The sequence below is a fragment of the Lygodium microphyllum genome, unplaced genomic scaffold (assembly GCF_053477565.2).
Source record: "Lygodium microphyllum isolate KBCC unplaced genomic scaffold, Lygodium_microphyllum_v1.1.10 scaffold_364, whole genome shotgun sequence".
Taxonomy (NCBI): Eukaryota; Viridiplantae; Streptophyta; class Polypodiopsida; order Schizaeales; family Lygodiaceae; genus Lygodium; species Lygodium microphyllum.
The window spans coordinates 6,992-24,977 of NW_028229831.1; the positions used below are offsets into that span (position 1 = coordinate 6,992).

The 17,986-nt window shown below is 46.6% G+C and overlaps 1 protein-coding gene across 1 annotated transcript in view; it reads right to left on the bottom strand.

The window, feature by feature from the left end:
- Nucleotides 1-2,447: 2,447 nt before the first annotated feature.
- Nucleotides 2,448-17,986, bottom strand: part of LOC148008113 (cilia- and flagella-associated protein 251-like) — a 41,387-nt gene continuing 25,848 nt past the window's right edge. Inside the window, exons 5-6 of the mRNA XM_087674477.1 lie at nucleotides 2,991-3,193; nucleotides 2,448-2,671 (exon numbers count right to left, since the gene is read on the bottom strand). Coding sequence (XP_087530603.1) covers nucleotides 2,448-2,671; nucleotides 2,991-3,193 — 427 coding nt within the window. The remainder of the gene's footprint in view (nucleotides 2,672-2,990; nucleotides 3,194-17,986) is intronic.

The following is a 17,986-nucleotide window of genomic DNA, read 5'->3' on the forward strand; positions in this document are numbered from 1 at the left end:
CGATGTTAGGTATGATGATGCTTTTTTCCCAAAGATTTTGGACATGAATGTTTTGTAGCAATATGTTCTATTGAGCTACTTTCCCTTACAGTTTTTCAGGCTCAAACAGCCCATTAGTACCTTTGCACCATTTCTAAGTATGCTACCCTTGCGCTCTAATTCCTCTTTTTTGAGCCATGAGGTCTTCAATGCTTACATGAAGTTACTTGATCAGTTTTTACTTGATTTTCCATGTACAAGGAGTGCATTCTTTGATCAATTGATTGGAAATGTGCAACAGGTTGCCAAGCAGTATGCAATTTATCATGCCTTTCTTCACAATCGATGTGTGAATGTTGCTAGGGAGTTGTTGGTGTTGGTTTGTTCCCTATTGCTGGAGTCTCCAACATGCATTTTAAGCACCCTTGTCATCACACTTGACTGATCTTATTAAGCACTGTTAGTTGCACTCTTATCAACAAGCCAAGCTTAAGGCTCTGACAAAAGGCTTGTAGGATAACTCCAATCACATAAATTTGATCGTGGGCTGCATACATCCTTTGCATGGGAGAATATGGTGTGGCTGCAGAATACGGATAATCGGATAGCTACACATCCTCAAACTATTGTGCATCCATGTAGGAAATATTTTATGGGTCTTCTTGGTTCGGGGCAGCCCCATTCCAATCAGATTGCCCATACTCGTTCAGTATTTTATGCATTAATCTGGGATTGGCTTTCTCCTAACATTCATGCTAGTTTTTCCAAATCTCGAAGTTGTTACTCAACTCGATTGTAAGAAGCCCTCCATGCTAGTTTTTCCAAATCTCGAAGTTGTTACTCAACTCCATTGTAAGAAGCCCTCCATGGCATACAAATCTGCAAGCAAATAACTCATGCATCTTGCAAAATGCAAGAAAGAGCTACCACATTGGTGCTTGTCTAAGGATGCAAGGGTGAATGCAGCGAAGAGGACTAGGAGGGCTCAGAAATGGGAGTTCTCAAGAAGAAATGCTAGCACAAAGAGATGGGTTAGCATGAAGAGCAAAGAGAGAGTGAGTGATTCCTAGCCAATAAGGGTCTACTTCTATCATATTTACCGGTATATTGGGTCCCTATAGAGTATAGATTGATTTGTAATATTGTCTCCATGGCTCAATTGGGCATTTTTGAGACAAGAATTTCTTGAACCCACTGCTAATCAGGTGTATGGAAGATAAGAGATAGGTGAATGAAAACACAAATAAAGTCTAGTCATTCAAGGATAGTAAAGCTAAGTGACAGGAGGAGTTGCTTCAACTATGAAAAGTATTTGTTTGAAGGGTTCTAATAGGTAGGTCTCCCAACAAGTGACACACCCTATGACATTGTAAAATACCCCAAGGCAGATGTATCTTTGTCACCACATCTATTGAGTCTCCCACTCATCTTTTCGTCCTATGCCCACTGGCCCGATAAGGGTGAGATTTTATATTCTGCTTCCACAATCTCAAACTATGCCTTGCGATAAGTCTATACACTGTGTTGTTATAAGCATACTCTACAAGTGGCAAATATTGTTCCCATTTACCTTTATGCTCAGACAACATTTCAAAGAACTAATTGAGCAGCACTTTCCTCTTCGGATTGCCCATCTATCTGTGGCTGATGAATAGAAGATCAGAACTTTAGGTTTGTATGAATGTTCTCAAAAAAGCCTCTCCAAAACAAACTTGTTGTGTAAAAATTTAGGGTCAAACCTATTGTCTAGGGTCTCATCCTGAGGCTGTACAGGGCTTTGTCCTAAGGCCTATCTATGCCCCTCTCCACTCTCAGTCATGTCATTGCATCATCTTGCAGCCTTGCAGGGAGGGAGACTAGAGACACTATTCCTGGTCATCATTGTGCCAGTATCCTAGTGGAGAAGTGGAAGCTGGCTGCTTTCTCATTTGTTGTCTTCATTCTGTTGGGTCTTGTTTCTTGAACTGCATCATCTTGCAGACTTGGAGAGAGGGAGACTAGAGACACTATTCTGGTCATCATTGTGCCAGTATCCTAGTGGAGAAGTCGAAGCTGGCTGCTTTCTCATTTGTTTTCTTCATTCTGTTAGGTCTTGTTTCTTGAACTGCACGTCTCATGAAGTCATAGTAACATGGGATGGCCTTTTATTTTTTTCCTAATGGGGGATGACCATTGTCTAGCTTCCCATCCTGGTGCCATCCCATCCTCATGCAATACAAGTCCCAACCCCCATGTTACAGTGCCGTCTCCTAGTGACAAGAGATGGCAATTCTTATTCCAGTCCCATTCCTGTCCACGTCTCCAAAACCTGTCTCATGTCACTATGCCCAGAATCCTAGTGGGCGTGTTCCATCACAAGGGAAAGGAAAGACTGAAGAGAGGGAAAGAGTTGAGCATGGTGAAGAGAAAAAGGTGCACAAAATAGGGGCAAGTTGCTGGCAGGAGGCATGCAGGATAGGGAGGAGAAGTCAAAGAGAGCAAGGAGAGGTGGGGCTCCCGTGAGATTGAAAGTCAGAGGCAGGAGGCATGTTGTCAGGACAGAGAGGAAGCTGCACATGGACTGGAAATGGCAGGAGGCTGAGCATCGCTGGCTGGGACCGCTGTGCACTGGCTGGCTGGGCTTGGCGCAGTGTGCTGACTGGCAGGGGTGAAGGGAATTCAGGTGAACTCAGCGTCAAACGATCCCCATTATCTTGAAATATCAACTGGTTGATGTCAGAGTAGTTTATATGCTATAGTTAACATGCCATTTTAGATTCCCAATATGTCAACCTGGCAGAACTATATCAGCTTTGTGAGCACATCGATTGCAGTTAACTAAAACTTTTACAACAAGTTTTTCATAGTGATGCCATCATCAACATTTTAAAACTATTTTACTTCAAGAATCTGAGATTGTTCTTTGGGTCTTTTCCACTCGTACGGTGGTTCATTTCAATGGAACTTTCAAAAACTTGATGTAGTGAACTCTCAACATATTTTACCATTGCAAACATTAATGACCAACATACCTGCATTAAGTTGCTCGAACCAACCAACAAGTCCCAGTTGGGTATCATAAAACCGCACAAATCCATCTGCCCCACCAGTCACAACATAGTTGTTGTATATAGTTAACTGTGTGATAGTGGAGTGGTGAAGTCTGACAATTTTTACTGCATGCATGTGTCTGGCTGATTGGTCTTCTTCAATGACCTCCACTCCAGCTGGAGACCTGAGAAAACCTCACCTGAGTTTTCAACAAAAGGGAGTCTACATAAATCCTAGAGAATTACTGCTCCTGTAAGCCTAAAAAGCTAACAGCAATCAACACAGAGAAAGGAGGACAAAAAGAGAAAATAACTTAGCATATATCACACTCATAGAAACACCAAGCGAGAGAGAGAGAGAGAGAGAGAGAGAGAGAGAGAGAGAGAGAGAGTTCATTTCCTGGATTTCATGGTCACACGCATGTACCCCTAAGCGCATGGGTGGCGGAGCGATTTTGGATGCACACACTCATATGTTAGCTCTCCGTTGGTCCCTTTTTCGTGCCATGTGTGTGGATCACCACCCTTGGTCCATCATAGCCCGTTATTTTCTTGAGGACAGCGGGCTCCGCCATGGCAACACACGGCTTCGGGCCTCCTGGTGGCATGTCCTTAATGCTGACTCTCGTGTTTCCAGTCCCTCTTCCTCTTTGTTACTGCACTTGGTCGGCTCTTGGAAAGTGGTGCTCCAAAAGGCCCGCTGGCACCCAGTGGGGGACCGCTTGCAGACTAACTCCTTTCAGCTGGAATTGTTGGCAGTATCGAGACTCCTTTCATGGGAAGATAAACATCAACTCAGACCAAGATTTAATCGCATGGCCCGTTTAGGTGTGATGTCGGTTGCGGATGCTACCCTTGCCACTCGCAATGTCCTCATCTCATTTCGGACTGCTCGGCGACTCTTTAAGATCCCGCGTGGATACCGTGATTTGTGGGAGCAGCTTTCGTCGAAGCTTCAGGGTCGGCAACCCTTTCTTGCCTTGACGGTGGATCGCCCTTGGCAGGACTGGGATCTTGCAGGCCACCTGAGTCTGGAAAAGGCCTCCACTAATCAGGTGTATCATCTTCTTGTTCAAGATCACCAATGGCTGGGAGAGAAAGCTAACACTGTTTGGGGACTGCGGAAATCGCTGTCATGGTGGCACAAAACGCTGATGGAGGGCTGGCAAAATAAGACACCTTTCAAATGCAAGGTTTTTCTTTGGCGGGTAATGATTGGTGGTCTTCCTCTGGCCTCGGCCCTTGCCAAGCGTCGCATCTCGAATGGCAATTGTTTCTTCTGTACCACACCGGCAGAATCGGCCCGACATCGTTTTCTCTCTTGCCCGCTCGCCAAGAATATCTGGTCACTCTTGTCGCACATTTGGCGCGCGGTGGTGGGATCCTCGCTAACTCCTTTCGATTGGGTTTTTGTGCGCCCGAAGTATTCCGCACCGCCACAGTTGCATGAGAAGATCTTATTTCACTTTTTGAGATATTGGGGATGCTGGCACATTTGGACCACGCGCAATGCTTTTCTCTTTGATTCGGCCTCTAATGTACCCCGACATATTGCCAGGCTTAAAGGGCTCTTGCATTGGCAGCTGGATATCATCCGACACTCCGACTTGCTCCCTCGAGAGGATTTGCATCCGTGGCATATGGCAATTGCCTCTGGGTCGTTGCCATGATTGGTGTAACTTTTTCAGTGCATTACTACGGGGCTTCCCCACACGTTGGCCTAGGGCCCTCGTGTATCTTGTAATCAGAAAAAAGAGAGAGAGAGAGAAAGAGAAAACCTCTTCACATGATGGCTTTGTGTCATCATGTATCTTGTAATCCAGTAATCTTGTATTTTTTTCGTAATTAATATAATTACCTTTTACGAAAAAAAAAGAGAGAGAGAGAGAGTTCAACGTGAATGCCCTGTCTGGGTTGAAGTGGAAAATTGTCCGGCTGTCTATTGGCCACTGTTAAGGAATGCCATGGCCGTTGTGGGCACTGTTCTGGTCCCCCCGAGCCTAAGGGCCATGAATCGCAACCGTTTGTGTATGTTATGGGACACTGCTAGGCAAAGGCCTGCTTGGTTACGTCTGAATTGCTCTGGCATGCATCCTTTGCACTTTCATTTGAAATGGGGCAACTTTGCAAGACATTGCTTTTTGTGTGGAAAATTGGGGCATTTTATGGCCGAATGCCCAGAGAAGCAACAATCTTCAGATGCTGAGCATGTTGCGCTGCCCATGGAAGATATGGTGTGTGATGCTCCGTTGCAGGATGCCACCCACCCACCTAAAGTTTTGGATAAAGATAAACAACATGTTTCGGGTTTGGATTCTCGTGGCAATGACTGGGTGGATGTACCTGCGAAAAAAGGTAAAAGGTTTGATGCTGGCCTGGCGGATACTGGCTTGGCTTCACAAGATTCCATGCGCACTTATATGCGCCGGAAAGAGATGGTGTCTTCAAAGCATCCTGCTCATCCTATGGTTTCTTCTGCACCTCATAATCAGTCTACTAGAAAAGTATATTTCGGACAGTCCAAAGGGCCCACCTGCTAAGTTGGCTTTTGATACTAGAGGTAATGTGATTACCCCATGGGATCGTTGTTATCCCCGCTCCATCCCCAAGACAATGGATATTCCATCTACCTCTAAAGCTGGCCGTCAGAACTCTTTTGCTGTGTTAGCTGATTTTTTGGATGAGGGAGTCCTTGATATTCTAGCAAAAAAGGTTAAATCGAGGCAAGCTGTGCCTCGTTCCTGATTTTCTTTTGAATACACATGAAGATAGCCACGTGGAATGTGCGAGGCATTTGTTCTCGCCATAAGCAACATGCCATGTGGACTGTATTGCATGAGAATCAGTGGGATGTCTTGTATGTTGTTGAGCACAAGAGTCACGGTGAAGCAGGAAAAGTTGTGGATTGCCATGGGTTTCGCTTGTTTTATGCAGGGACACATGCCATGCATTATTCTGGTGTGATTGTACATGAGAAATATCAGCCAGTTTTTATTAAAAATGATGTACATGGCTGTTTTGTGGTGATTGAAGTTTTATTTGAAGGAGAGATCTTATGGTTGCTAGGCCTATATGCTCCGAATGATTCGTTATCCCACCGGGATATTTGGAATACTTTGCAGACCTCCTTGTCACTTGGCAAACTGGATCTTTTGATGGGGGATTGTAATATGTGTATTGATTCTTCACAGTCCATGTCGGAACATTCGGTGATGGATGCTCCAGAAAGTCATGTGTGGAATGCGTTTACTGTTGCTGTACTTAAGCAAGATCTCTGGTCTTGGCTACACCCTTCTTCTACAGGGTTTACTTTCCATTCGGCACAGTATGCAACTACATGGTCGCTGTTGGACCGCATGTACATCATGCAGGATGATGATTTTCTTACTAAGATGCTGAATGAAAGTGTTGCAGCAATATGCCTTGTCGGGCCATTTCCCTCTACAGCTTGAGATACTTGCACAACCCATTGCACCTTTTAAGCAATTCCTCGATAGTCTCCCTTTGCGCTTCAACTCCTCTTATTTGAAGCATTCAATCTTTCAGGGCTATATGCAACAATTGATTGATAGATTTTTATTGGACTTCGCCGCTGAGGGCAATGCTTCTTTTGAATGATTGCTCTCTAATGTGCAGCGGGTTGCTTGGCATTTTGGGATCCATCATGCCTCTCTTTGTCGGCGATATCGGCAAGCAGCGGAGGACTTACTGGCTTTGGTTCGTTCTCTGCTAGGGAATACTCCAGATGATATATTCCTGCTGTCATTGGCAATGCGTTTGGCTGATCTTATTAAAGAGTTTCAGTTGAAATCTTATCAGCAGGCCAAATTGCAAAATTTGACTGAAAATTTACAAGACAGTGCTTGTCAAACTCATAAGTTCTTTCGAGATCTACATACATCTCCTGCTCGAGAAAATATGACTAGACTCCAGGATCCAGAAGGTCGAATGGTCATTGATCCCCAGACTATTGTGAATATGTGCAGGAATTATTTTATAGACCTACTTGGTTCTTCTCCTTCACCTTCTGACCAGGTTACTCATGCACGTTCCGTTTTCTATGATTTGGTCCGCAATCAGGTTCCATTTGATATGCAAACTACTTTGGAGACAGATATTTGTGAGGCGGAGGTTATGGATGTTCTGTTACACCTACCCAAAGATAAAAGTCTCGGTTGGGATGGTCTCACCAATGAATTCTTTGAGATTTCTGCTACCCAACTGGTGAAACCATTAACGGCTATGTTTCAGCAAGTTTGGGAAACGGGGTTCATGCCTTCCTCATGGAAAGAAGGTCTTATCAAACTGCTTCCAAAAGTCCCTTCACCGTCAATGTTGAAACATTGGAGACCGATTTCTTTGATGGGTTCGATGTATAAAATATTTTCCAAAGTGATGGCGAATTGGCTCCACAAGCATCTTCCAGCCATTGTGCATTCTCTTTAATATGGTTTCATTAAGGGCCGAAACATTCTGCACAATATCTTAAATGTGCAAATGGCTATTGACTATGCAAGGTACTCTAATCAGCAAGTGGTATTGATTCAATTGGATCTAGAGAAGCTTTTGATTATTTAGACTGGTCTTTCATTGCAGAACTTATGTCTACTATGGGCTTTGGTACTCGGATGTCCCGCTTGATCTACACCATTAGTACTACGGCTTCTTCGCGAGTTATGCTAAATGGTGGTGTTACCGAGCCATTTGTCCTTGGACGCTCTGTGAGACAAGGTTGCCCTTTGAGTCCTCTCTTATTTGCCCTTGCGACTCATCCGTTTCTTTCGATATTATCTTCTAGGCAGCTTCTACTCAGTTGGCTGGATTGTCCCTTCCTTTTGGACAGCACTTCATTACTCAATCTTTGGCTGATGACAGCTTTATGATTTTGCGTGCGGACAAGGACAATCTTCGCAAAGCATTATATGTTTGGACGCTCTTTGGTCATGCTTCTGGTCTTCATATCAATGCTTTCAAATCAGCCATTCTCAGTTGCACGGAGTCGGATTTACAGTCATTGGGCTAGCAGGGACAGGTTGTTCCCCGTGGTTCCATTGTCAGGCAACTTGGGTACCCTTTAGGTGTTGATGTTCGGCCAAAGCAACTTCTCAAGTGGATTTCACAAAAACTGGCAGCTAAGTTTCTGTATTCGAAGTCGCAGGCTTGGCCCTTCCATGTTCGTCTCAAAGTGGCTCAGACAATTATGTTGCCAATGCTCACATATTTCTTGCCATTGCTGCCTTGGACTACTACTACTTTGAATGCTCTCACTTAGCACATTCGTTTCATGTTATGGAAGAAGGATTCCTTGCAGGCAGGCATTTCATGGATTTCTTGGTCGCATACATGTACCCCCAAACGCATGGGTGATGGGGCTATTTTGGATGCCGAAACTCATATGCTGGCACTTCATTGGTCTCTTTTTCATGCCATGTGCGTGGATCGTCACCTGTGGGTCGTTATAGCCCGTTATTTTCTTGAGGATCACGGGCTTCTGTATGGTAATACACAAATTCGGAGCTCCTGGTGGCATGTTCTTAATGCAGACTCTCGGTTTTCTTGAGGATCACGGGATTCTGTATGGTAATACACAAATTCGGAGCTCCTGGTGGCATGTTCTTAATGCAGACTCTCGATTTTCTAGTCCTTCCTCATCCATGCTTGTTCATTTGGTCTGCTCCTGGAAATTGGTTCTCCAGAAGGCATGTTGGCATCCAGCGGAGGACCGCTTACATGCTAACTCTTTTCAACTGAAATTGTTGGCAGCCTCGAGATTACTTTCTTGGGAAGGCAAGGATGAGCTCAGACCAAAATTTAACAGCATGTCACGTTTGGGAAGGCAAGGATGAGCTCAGACCAAAATTTAACCGCATGGCACATTTGGGCTTGACTTCAGTTAGATGCCACCCTTGCTAGTCGTAATGTCTTGATATTCTTTCGTACAGCCAGGAGGCTTTTCAGAATCCCTCGTGGATACCGTGATTTATGGGAACAGCTTCTGTCAGTGCTCTAGAGTAGGCAACCCTTTCCTGCCCTTGCTTTGGATTGTCCTTGGCAGGACTGGGACCTTGCGGGTCGGTTGAATTTGGAAAAGGCCTCAACTAACCAGGTGTATCATCTTCTGATTAAAGACTATCAATGGCTGGTTACTAAAGCCAATACTGTATGGGGATTGCGGAAATCTCAGTCATGGTAAAAGACAACTGTGATGGAGGGCTGGTTGAACAAGACACCTTTCAAATGCAAGGTCTTTCTTTGGAGGGTGATGATTGGTGGTCTTCCGCTTGCTTCAGCCCTTTCCAAGCGTTGAATCTCTAACGCCCATTGTTTCTTTTGCACCACTACTATGGAATCGGCCCGTCATCGATTTATTTCATGCCCTCTCACTAAGAATATCTGGTCGCTCTTGTCAGCGGTTTGGCGAGCAGTGGTTGGCTTCTCGCTAAGCCCTTTTGATTGGGTTTTTGTACAACCAAAATACCCCACACCGGCACAAGCGCATATGAAGATCTTGTTTCACTTTCTTAGATACTGGGGATGCTGGCACAATTGGACCACTCGGAATGCCTTTCTTTTTGATTCGGCCTCTAATGTCCTGGCACATATTGTGAGGCTTAAAGGTCTCTTGCATTGGCAGATAGATCTCATTCGGCACTCTGGCTTACTCCCTCGGGAGGACTTACTTCCCTGGCATATGGCAATTTCCTCTGCATCTTTGCCATGACTTTTGTAACTCTTTTGTAGTTTAATACTGGGCTTTTACACATGATGGCTTAGCGTCATCGTGTATCTTGTGATCAAGTAAACTTGTACCTTTTTTCATAATTAATACAATTACCTTTTACGAAAAGAGAGAGAGAGAGAGAGAGAGAGAGAGAGAGAGCGAGCGAGCGAGAGCGATGGCGGATCATGGTCGTGCCCTCCCATTCGTCCTGTTTCGTCAGTCGTCGGTTGCTCCCTCTGGCGTGTAGATGGCGTCAGCGTCGCTCGTCCGTCGCCTATCCTGGGCGCGGGGTCCCTGCCATTGCCCTCCCGTCACGTGGCCCCGCATCTCCTACATCTCGATCCGGAGCGTCGCCTTGTTTCGTCCCGCCTTCCGTCCCGCACTGTCTATCGCCTGTCACGTTGCCACGTCTGCAGTCGCCCCGTCTCCGTCCCCTGTGTTGTTGTTCGAGGCTCTGCCTGCGTGCTTTGTCCTTTCATGCAGAGGAACCCAGCTCTTAGCGGCAGTGTTGTGGACAGCGTGCCCACTGATCTGTACACGCAGAGAGAGAGAGAGAGAGGGGGCTGTGAGCCTGCGTTTCGCCCTTTCGCCCTGTGCGTTAGGGTTTCGGCTGACGCCTGGCCCTTGCCCTGCGCCCCCGACTGTCCCCCTCTGCCAATCGACTGCCCGCCCTGTGCTCCACCCTCCTGCCCCTGCATTGTTAGGGTTGTGCCCTGCCACGCGCCCTCTTGGGATAGGTCCCGACAGCGGAGGACAAGGTTGCGTTTCCCGCTCACCACCGTGCATCAGTCCTCCTTCGAGATCCAATCGTGATACAAGATGGCTGGTCTGGATCTGGATTTCATAGACCAAACGGTGGCAGCACTTGGCCCGGATTCTGATACTGAGGAACCTGAGGATATGGTTCCGTGCACCGAAGAGATGCCCCCTGGTCCTGACATCCAGCCTGCGGGTAAACGTACCAAGCATACTTCGGAAGAGACAGTGGTTCATCAGGATTGTTCCTATGCTCAGGTTGCTTCGGATTCTGTGGACTCTCAGGATGTTAACTGGGAGCATTTGCTGGAATTTGCCAACACTTTGCTTGGCGATTATGTTCAACATAATCAGGAAGTCTTTTCGGACTCTGCACCTGACGATGTTCTGGAAGCCACTGTGGACCCAAAAACTGTCCTACACTCCTTTTCGGTGTTTTATGATCGTGCTGTGATACTCTTCTTCACTGGTCGCATCCCGTTGCTTTCCCGTATTCGCCAGTAGCTGCACAGTCTGCTACAAGGAGAATGTGTTGAAGAGATTTTTGTTGGGCCCCGAGGTTTTTTTGAGGTCCTGTTGAAATCTGAGACGCACCGTGCTGCTCTCCTGTCTAAACTGCCTTTGTTTTTTTATCGCCGGTTGGTTCATGTTGTTCCATGGCGCCCAATGGCAGATTTTCAGCGTCTGCTGCAACGTGAATGCCATGTGTGGGTAGAAGTGGAAAATTGTCCGGCTGTTTATTGGCCACTATTGAAGGATGCTATGGCCGCTATGGGCACTATTCTGGTCCCTCCAAGTCTAAGGGCTGTGAATCGCAACCGATTGTGTATGTTATGGGACATTGCAAGGAAAAGGCCTGCTTGGTTACATCTCAATTGCTCTGGCATGCATCCGTTACACTTTCGTTTGAAATGGGGCAATTTTGCAGGACATTGCTTTTCCTATGGACAATTGGGGCATTTTATGACCGAATGCCCGGAGCAGCAACACAATTTAGATGTTGGCCATGTTGCGCCGCCCATGGAAGATATGGTGTGTGATGCTTCGTCGCTGGATACTATCCACCCGCCTAAAGTTTTGGACAAAGGTAAACAACAGGTTTCGGGTCTGGATTCCCGTGCCACTGATTGGGTTGAAGTACGTGCAAAAAAAGGCAACAAGGTTGTTGCTGGCATGGAGAATACTGTGCCTACTACCTCACAAGACTCCATACGTACATATATGCGCAAGAAGCAAATGTTGTCTTCAGAGCGCTCTGCTCCTGCTATGGTTTCCTCTGCCCCTCGTCCTCAGCCCGCCAGGAAAATGTATTCGGATCGTCCAAAGGGTCCACCTGCTAAGCTGGCTTTTGATACCAGAGGCAACGTCATTACCCCGTGGGACCGTCGTTATCCCCGTTCCATCCCCAAGCCAGCAGATATGCCGTCTACTTCCAAATCTGCTCCTCAGAACTCTTTTGCTGTGTTGGCGGATTTCTTGGACGAGGGAGTCCTGGACATTCTCGCAGAAAAAGTCAAATCGAGGCAAGCTGTGCCTCGTACCTGATTTTGTTTTGAATACACATGAAAATAGCCACGTGGAATGTGCGAGGAATTTGTTCTCGACACAAGCAACATGCCATGTGGACTGTATTGTATGAGAATCAGTGGGATATCCTGTGCGTTGTTGAGCACAAGAGTCACGGAGAAGCCGGAAAAGTTGTGGATTGGCATGGCTTTCGTTTGTTCTATGTAGGGACATAGGCCATGCATTATTCGGGTGTGCTCATGATTGTACATGACAAGTATCAGCCTGTTCTTATTAAAAATGATGTACATGGCCGCTTTCTGGTGATTGAAATTTTATTCGAAGGGGAGATCTTATGGTTACTTGGCCTCTATGCTCCGAATGATCCGTTATCTCGTCAGGAGCTTTGGCAGACTTTGCAGATCTCCTTGTCACTTGGCAGAAGGGGCTTCTTGATGGGGGATTTCAATATGTGTGTTGATTCTTTCCAGTCCACATCAGAGCATTCGGTAATGGATGCGCCGGAAAGTCGTATGTGGCATGAGTTGGCTCTTGCTGTTCTTAAGCAAGATCTTTGGTCCTGGCTACACCCGTCTTCTACAGGGTTTACTTTCCATTCTGCCCAGTATGCAACAACATGGTCGCGGTTGGACCGCATATACATCATGCAGAATGATGATTTTCTTCCTGAGATGCTCGAAATAAAAGTGTTGCAGCAATATGCCTTGTCGGACCATTTCCCTCTGCAGCTTGAGCTGCTTGCACAACCCATTGCACCTTTCAAGCAATTTCTGGAGAGACTCCCTTTGCGTTTCAACTCGTCTTACTTGAAGCATGCAATCTTTCAGGGCTATATGCAGCAATTGATTGAAAGATTCTTCTTGGACTTCTCCTCTCAGGGCACTGCTTCATTTGAAAGATTGCTCTCTAATGTGAAGCGAGATGCTCGGCAGTATGGGATCTATCATGCCTCTCTTTTTCGGCGGTGTCGACAAGCAGCGGAGGACCTGCTTGTTTTGGTTCGTTCTCTGCTGGTGGACACTCCGGATGATGCATTTCTGCTAGCACTGACAATGAGGGTGGCTGATCTTATTAAAGAATTCCAGTTGAAATCGTATCAGCAGGCCAAATTGCAACATCTGACGGAGACTTTGCAAGATAGTGCGTGTCAGACACATAAGTTCTTTCGAGCTCTCCATGCCTCTCCTGCTCGAGAGAATATGACCAGACTAGAGGATGCAGAAGGCCGCCTTATCCTAGATCCGCAAACTATTGTGCATATATATAGGAATTATTTCCGCGACCTTCTCGGTTCCACTTCTCCACCTTTAGCCCAAATTACTCAGGCCCGTTCGATTTTTTATGACCTGGTCCGCAATCAGGTTCCGCAGGACATGCAAGCTACTATGGAGTCAGATATTTGTGAGGCAGATGTTATGGACGTTTTGTTACACTTGCCCAACGATAAAAGTCCGGGTTGGGATGGTCTCACCAATGAGTTCTTAGAGGCTTTTGCTACCCAACTGGCGAAACCATTGCAGCCTTTGTTTCAGCAGGTGTGGGAAATGGGGATCATGCCTTCCTCATGGAAAGAAGGACTTATTAAACTGCTTCCAAAGGTTCCTTCGCCGTCTACGTTGAAACAGTGGCGCCCAATTTCTTTGATGGGTTCTATGTACAAAATCTTTTCCAAAGTAATGGCGAACCGGCTCCATAAGCATCTCCCTGCCATTGTGCACCCTCTCCAGTATGGTTTCATTAAGGACCAAAATATTCTGCACAATGTATTGAATGCACAAATGGCAATTGATTATGCAAGGCATTCTAATCAGGAGGTCGTACTGATTCAACTGGACCTGGAAAAGGCTTTTGACTATCTGGACTCGTCTTTCGTGTTGCTAAACTTATGTTTGCTATGGGCTTTGGTGCTCGGATGTCTTGTCTAATCTACACCATCAGCGCTGCGGCGTCTTCGCGACTCCTGCTGAATGGAGGTGTTACTGCCCCATTTGTCCTTGCCCGCTCTGTCAGAGAGGGCTGCCCTTTGAGCCCTCTCTTCTTTGCCCTTGCGACGCATCCAGTTCTTTCGATGTTATCTCATATGGCAGCTTCTACTCAGTTGGCCGGATTGTCGCTTCCTACAGGACAGCAATTCATTAGTCAATCCCTGGCTGATGATAGCTTTATGATTTTGCGTGCGGACAAGGATAACCTTCGAAAAGCATTGGATGCTTGGGGTCTCTTTGGTCAGGCGTCTGGCCTTCGCATCAATGCGCTCAAATCAGCCATTCTGAGCTGCACGGAGTCGGATTTGCAGTCCTTGGACTGGCAGGGTCTGGTTGTTCCTCGTGACTCCATTGTCAGGCATCTTGGGTACCCTTTGGGTGTTGATGTTCCCGCAAAGCAGCTTCTGCAGTGGATTTCTCAAAAAATGGTGGCTAAGTTTCTGTATTGGAAGTCTCAGGCCTGGCCCTTCCATGTTCGCCTCAAAGTAGCCCAGACAATTATGTTGCCAATGCTCACATATTTCTTGCCATTGCTGCCCTAGACTACTACAACTCTCAATGCTCTTACTCAGTCTATTCGTTTCATGCTATGGAAGAAGGACTCATTGCATGCAGGTATTTCCTGGATTTCTTGGTCGCATACGTGCACCCCCAAACGCATGGGTGGAGGAGCTATTTTAGATGCCCAAACTCACATGCTAGCACTCCGTTGGTCTCTTTTCCGCGCCTTGTGCTCAGATCATCATCCGTGGGTCGTTATAGCCCGTTATTTCCTTGAGGACCAGGGGCTTCTGCATGGCAATACCCAAATCCGGAGTTCTTGGTGGCATGTTCTTAATGTTGATTCGCGGTTCTCCAGTTCTTCTTCATTGCTGCTTACTCATTTGGTATGTTCCTGGAAACTGGTCCTCCAAAAGGCTCAGTGGCATCCAGCGGAGGATCGCTTAGCTACTAACTCTTTTGAATTGGAATTGCTAGCAATCTCGCGTTTACTTTCATGGGAAGGTAAACACAAGCTTAGACCACAATTCAACCGGATGGCACACTTGGCCTTGTCTTCAGTCGCGGATGCCACCCTTGCCAGTCGCAATGCGTTAATATCGTTTCGTACAGCTAGGAGGCTTTTCAGGATCCCTCGTGGATATAGGCATTTATGGGAATAGCTTTTGACGGTGCTCCAGAGCAGACAACCCTTTCCTGCCCTTGCTTCGGATCATCCCTGGCAGGATTGGGACTTTGAAAGCCGACTGCATTTAAGCAAAGCTTCTGCTAACCAAGTGTATCATCTTTTGATTAAAGATCATCAATGGCTAGTTACTAAAGCGAATGCTTTATGGGGATTGCGGAAATCCCGGTCATGGTGGAGGTCAACGGTGATGGAGGGCTGGTTGAATAAGGCACCCTTCAAATATAAGGTCTTTCTTTGGAGAGTGATGATTGGTGGTCTTCCGCTTGCTTCAGTTCTTTCCAAGAGACGAATCTCCAATGGCAACTGTTTCTTTTGCACCACTACTGTGGAATCCGCCCGGCACCGATTTATTTCTTGCCCCATCGCTAAGAAAGTTTGGTTATTTTTGTCGGCTGTTTGGCGAGGGGTGGTTGGTTTCACCCTACGCCCCTTTGATTGGGTTTTTGGGCAGCCCAAATACCCCACTCCGGCACAGCCACATATGAAGCTCATGTATCACTTTCTTCGATATTGGGGCTGTTGGCATAACTGGACCATTCGGAATGCTTTTCTTTTTGATTCCGCCTATAATGTTCAGCGGCATATTGCTAGGCTTAAGGGCCTCTTGTATTGGCAGTTAGATCTTCTCCAGCATTCTGACTTGCTCTCCAGGGAGGACTTACGTCCTTAGCATATGGCAATTTCCTCCGTGTCTTTGCCATGACTTTGTAACTTGTAGTACTTGGAACCTCTTCACATGATGGCTTAGATTGTCATCATGTATCTTGTAATCAAGTAATCTTGTATTTTTTTCGTAATTAATACAATTACCTTTTATGAAAAAAAAAAAAAGAGAGAGAGAGGCGATGGCAGCAAGCCCCTGTGCCTGCACACTGTCCCAGTAGCCTATGCCTGTCATCTTGCAGCCTGTGTGCCTGTCCATGTCATCCTGCAGTCTGTATGCCTGTGCATGCCACCCTGCAAGAGACACCACCCTATAGCCTGGGTGCATGCGCACCCTTTCTGCAGCCATGTCTCAGTCTTGCTGCCTCTGCAGTGCGCACCTTCTCTGATGCCTCTGCTGCCTGTATAGATTACCCTGCTACATGCAGGGAACAGCCCTGTCTGTCTTGAAGGCTGCTGCCTGCACACCCTTTTCTGCACAATACCACAGACCTGCATGCTTGTTGTGGCTGTTGTGTGCAGGGACAAGGCAGCACAACAAAGAGATAGAGACAATGGACAACTGACTACTCCCGTTCCTTGACAGCAGGCCTAGATATGGATAATATGGATCAGGCTGTTGTAGCCTTGAGGTGAATAGTCAGGAGGTTGTATACTCATTTTCTTCTTCACCAGCTAGATTCCCATGCTAGCCAAGATCCGTCAATGGCTGACATCAAGCCCATCCCCTTATGTTTCAATGTTTCAAGTCCTCCCAAGAGGCATTTTGGGGTGTTTCTCGCTGCCATGTGCAGGATACCCTTATGGACTTCTTGTGTCGACCCATGTTCCTCAGATACGTGGAACATGTATCTTCATACCATTGGGAAACATTGTTTTGTTAAAATGAAAGACAACTAGTACTTTGACAAGTACACAAAACATGAAAGAATATATTGCAAGCAGCACTTCTTTATCATGTATGAGTGCATAACAATATGCTTTATTAGTGCCAAGAGAGGGCATGCATATAGGGCATGCTAGGCACACATGCTCTAGAGCAATTACACATACGAAGTTAATGCAAACACTATAGAGAAGAATATGTTTTGCTGGTCTACAATGTAGCAAATACAGTAGGGAAAGGCGAAAACAGCCACCATAAGGTGCCATATCCCCAAGAATTCATGGTCATACTCACCAAGAATGGGCCTAGTGTCTAGGTAGGAAGAACCCTTTGGCCCTCAACATCACAATCCAATGTACCTTGTACCTTACCCAATCGACTCTTTTGAGTGTTTCAAAGAATTTGACCATATCCAAATGCACTATATTGACCAACACTCACTAAACTGGTCATGGATGCAAAAAATGAGATGTACTAACCAAGCAAAGTGTTATTCTAAAAGAATCAAATATTGGGATGAGTTGGGTTGTTTCTGGGAGGAGGATCCACATTTTTTTGCAAGTAAAATGTGGCTGATTATATTACTCAAAAAGCTGATTACAACAGAGTGCTCATGCTCAACAGACAGACTAGCTGGAGCTGAAGCAGAGTCACCAGTACATCATGTATACAAGCCTCTCAAGGCGGTCTAGGGGGGATGGGGGCAAGAAGCTCAGGGGGGGGGGGGGGGGGCGCGGGGGGGGGGGGGGGTTTTATATCGCCAAATGGGGCTACCTGCCTGCATCACAAAGAACAGACCCTGGCCGCCCCAAATACACATGAAGTGACCACGGAGCTCCTAACGAGCCCTGGACTCGCCCTACACCTAATCCCATCGACCGCAAAGGGAATGGATGATGGAGGTCCATAGCTCTGCTAAGGTCGCAAGTGCTGAAAGTCTCTCTCCGCCGAAAACCACCTCGCATCACGCCTTCCAAATATGCCATCCAGTAAGACTCCCTATGATCTCCCATACCTCCGAGCGGTCTGCTATGGGCTCCAGTACTACCTGACGGATGGGTAGAGCCTCCAGACCGACCACTGCGCATGACCCTGCCTCAATCATGAATATCGTGTCCTGCATCTCGACCTCATACAAAAGGTGACGGCCATGGCTGACTACCTGCCAACAGAAAGCTCCCCATGAGATACACCCAAGGCTGGGCGCTACATGTTGAAGGATACAGCATGCTCCTCTCCACACGAGCTGCA